The sequence below is a fragment of the Limtongia smithiae genome (genome assembly GCF_038497785.1).
Source record: "Limtongia smithiae strain NRRL Y-17922 unplaced genomic scaffold V1518scaffold_42, whole genome shotgun sequence".
NCBI classification, from domain to species: domain Eukaryota; kingdom Fungi; phylum Ascomycota; class Lipomycetes; order Lipomycetales; family Lipomycetaceae; genus Limtongia; species Limtongia smithiae.
In genome coordinates, this window is record NW_027117663.1 from 1 (window position 1) to 1,037 (window position 1,037).

The 1,037-nt window shown below is 43.6% G+C and overlaps 1 protein-coding gene across 1 annotated transcript; it reads left to right on the plus strand.

Annotated features, from left to right (window-relative positions):
• Positions 1 to 588: 588 nt before the first annotated feature.
• V1518DRAFT_424212 (uncharacterized protein) lies at positions 589 to 1,004 on the plus strand. Its single transcript, XM_066905857.1, has one exon. The coding sequence runs from the start codon at positions 598 to 600 to the stop codon at positions 904 to 906; it is 309 nt and encodes a 102-aa protein (XP_066756756.1). The 5' UTR covers positions 589 to 597; the 3' UTR covers positions 907 to 1,004.
• Positions 1,005 to 1,037: the final 33 nt, after the last annotated feature.

The following is a 1,037-nucleotide window of genomic DNA, read 5'->3' on the forward strand; positions in this document are numbered from 1 at the left end:
TGCGCTTTGCTTCTATTCATCTTCTACTCTTGTCCTCCTCTTTCACTGTTGTGCTGGTTTTCTCTCTGTGCTTCTTTCTGACTCTTTTCTAGTCTCTCTGCTCTTGTCCCTCTCCAACTTTTCTGCTGATCTCAATCTCATCTCTTCTTTCACTTCACTTTTCTCGCTATTTAAACTACTCTGTTGATCTTTTGTTCTTCTGCCTCTGTTGCCTGCTCTGCTACTCTTTGGCTCTTACTATTTCTTGCTCCTACAAGTCTTGCTCCTTCGACTCTTGTGCAGCTCTTTCACCTTCCTTACTGCTGCAGCTCTGCTGTTTCTTGTCCCTTTTCTCCCAACTCACCTTCTCTGCTGCTTCTTCGCTCCTCTGCTCATCTTCACTCTTCTGCTCATCTTCACTCTTCTGCTCATCTTCACTCTTCTTGCTGTTTTACTCTTCCTCCTTCACTTGTCCCTATCTACTGCTTGGCTCATCTGCTATTCTTGTGCCTATGTTCACTCCTCCACTAACCTTCCCTCTTCATCTTTCTCTCTTCTGCTCTTCCTTTACTTTTCTCACTATTTTCACTGCTTCACTAATCTCTTACTCTTCTGTTCATGCTAACTATTGTCCCATCCTACCCTGTCTCTCTAAACATGTACTGTTCTGTTGCCCTTGTCTTCACTCCAGTGCTTGTTCTCATCTCCCAACCTTGTCTGTCTCTTGTGCCTTGCATTCATTTATATCACTTGCCCTACTTATTAACCCTTGTTCCTATCGCTGCTGCTTGTTCTCAACCTACAGTTTTTCCACTCATCTCTAACACTTGCCCTCAACTTCCGCTCTGGTCCTTGTTTTGCACTTGTCCTCCTCTACTGCTTATCCTTCTTCCATACTCATCCTCCCCAACTTGCTTTGCTGACTAACTGATTTAAATATCTCACCACTCTGCCCCCAGACTCTCACTACTTCTAGAGGGAACAAATGTATACTCTGCTATCCATCACCAAATATTCAACCTCTGTATGGTATTTAAATTTTCCACAGTGAACTAAGG

Bases quoted from the DNA above. Each gene is read 5' to 3' on its own strand.
- V1518DRAFT_424212 (XM_066905857.1), top strand. From the start codon at position 598: ATGCTAACTATTGTCCCATCCTACCCTGTCTCTCTAAACATGTACTGT.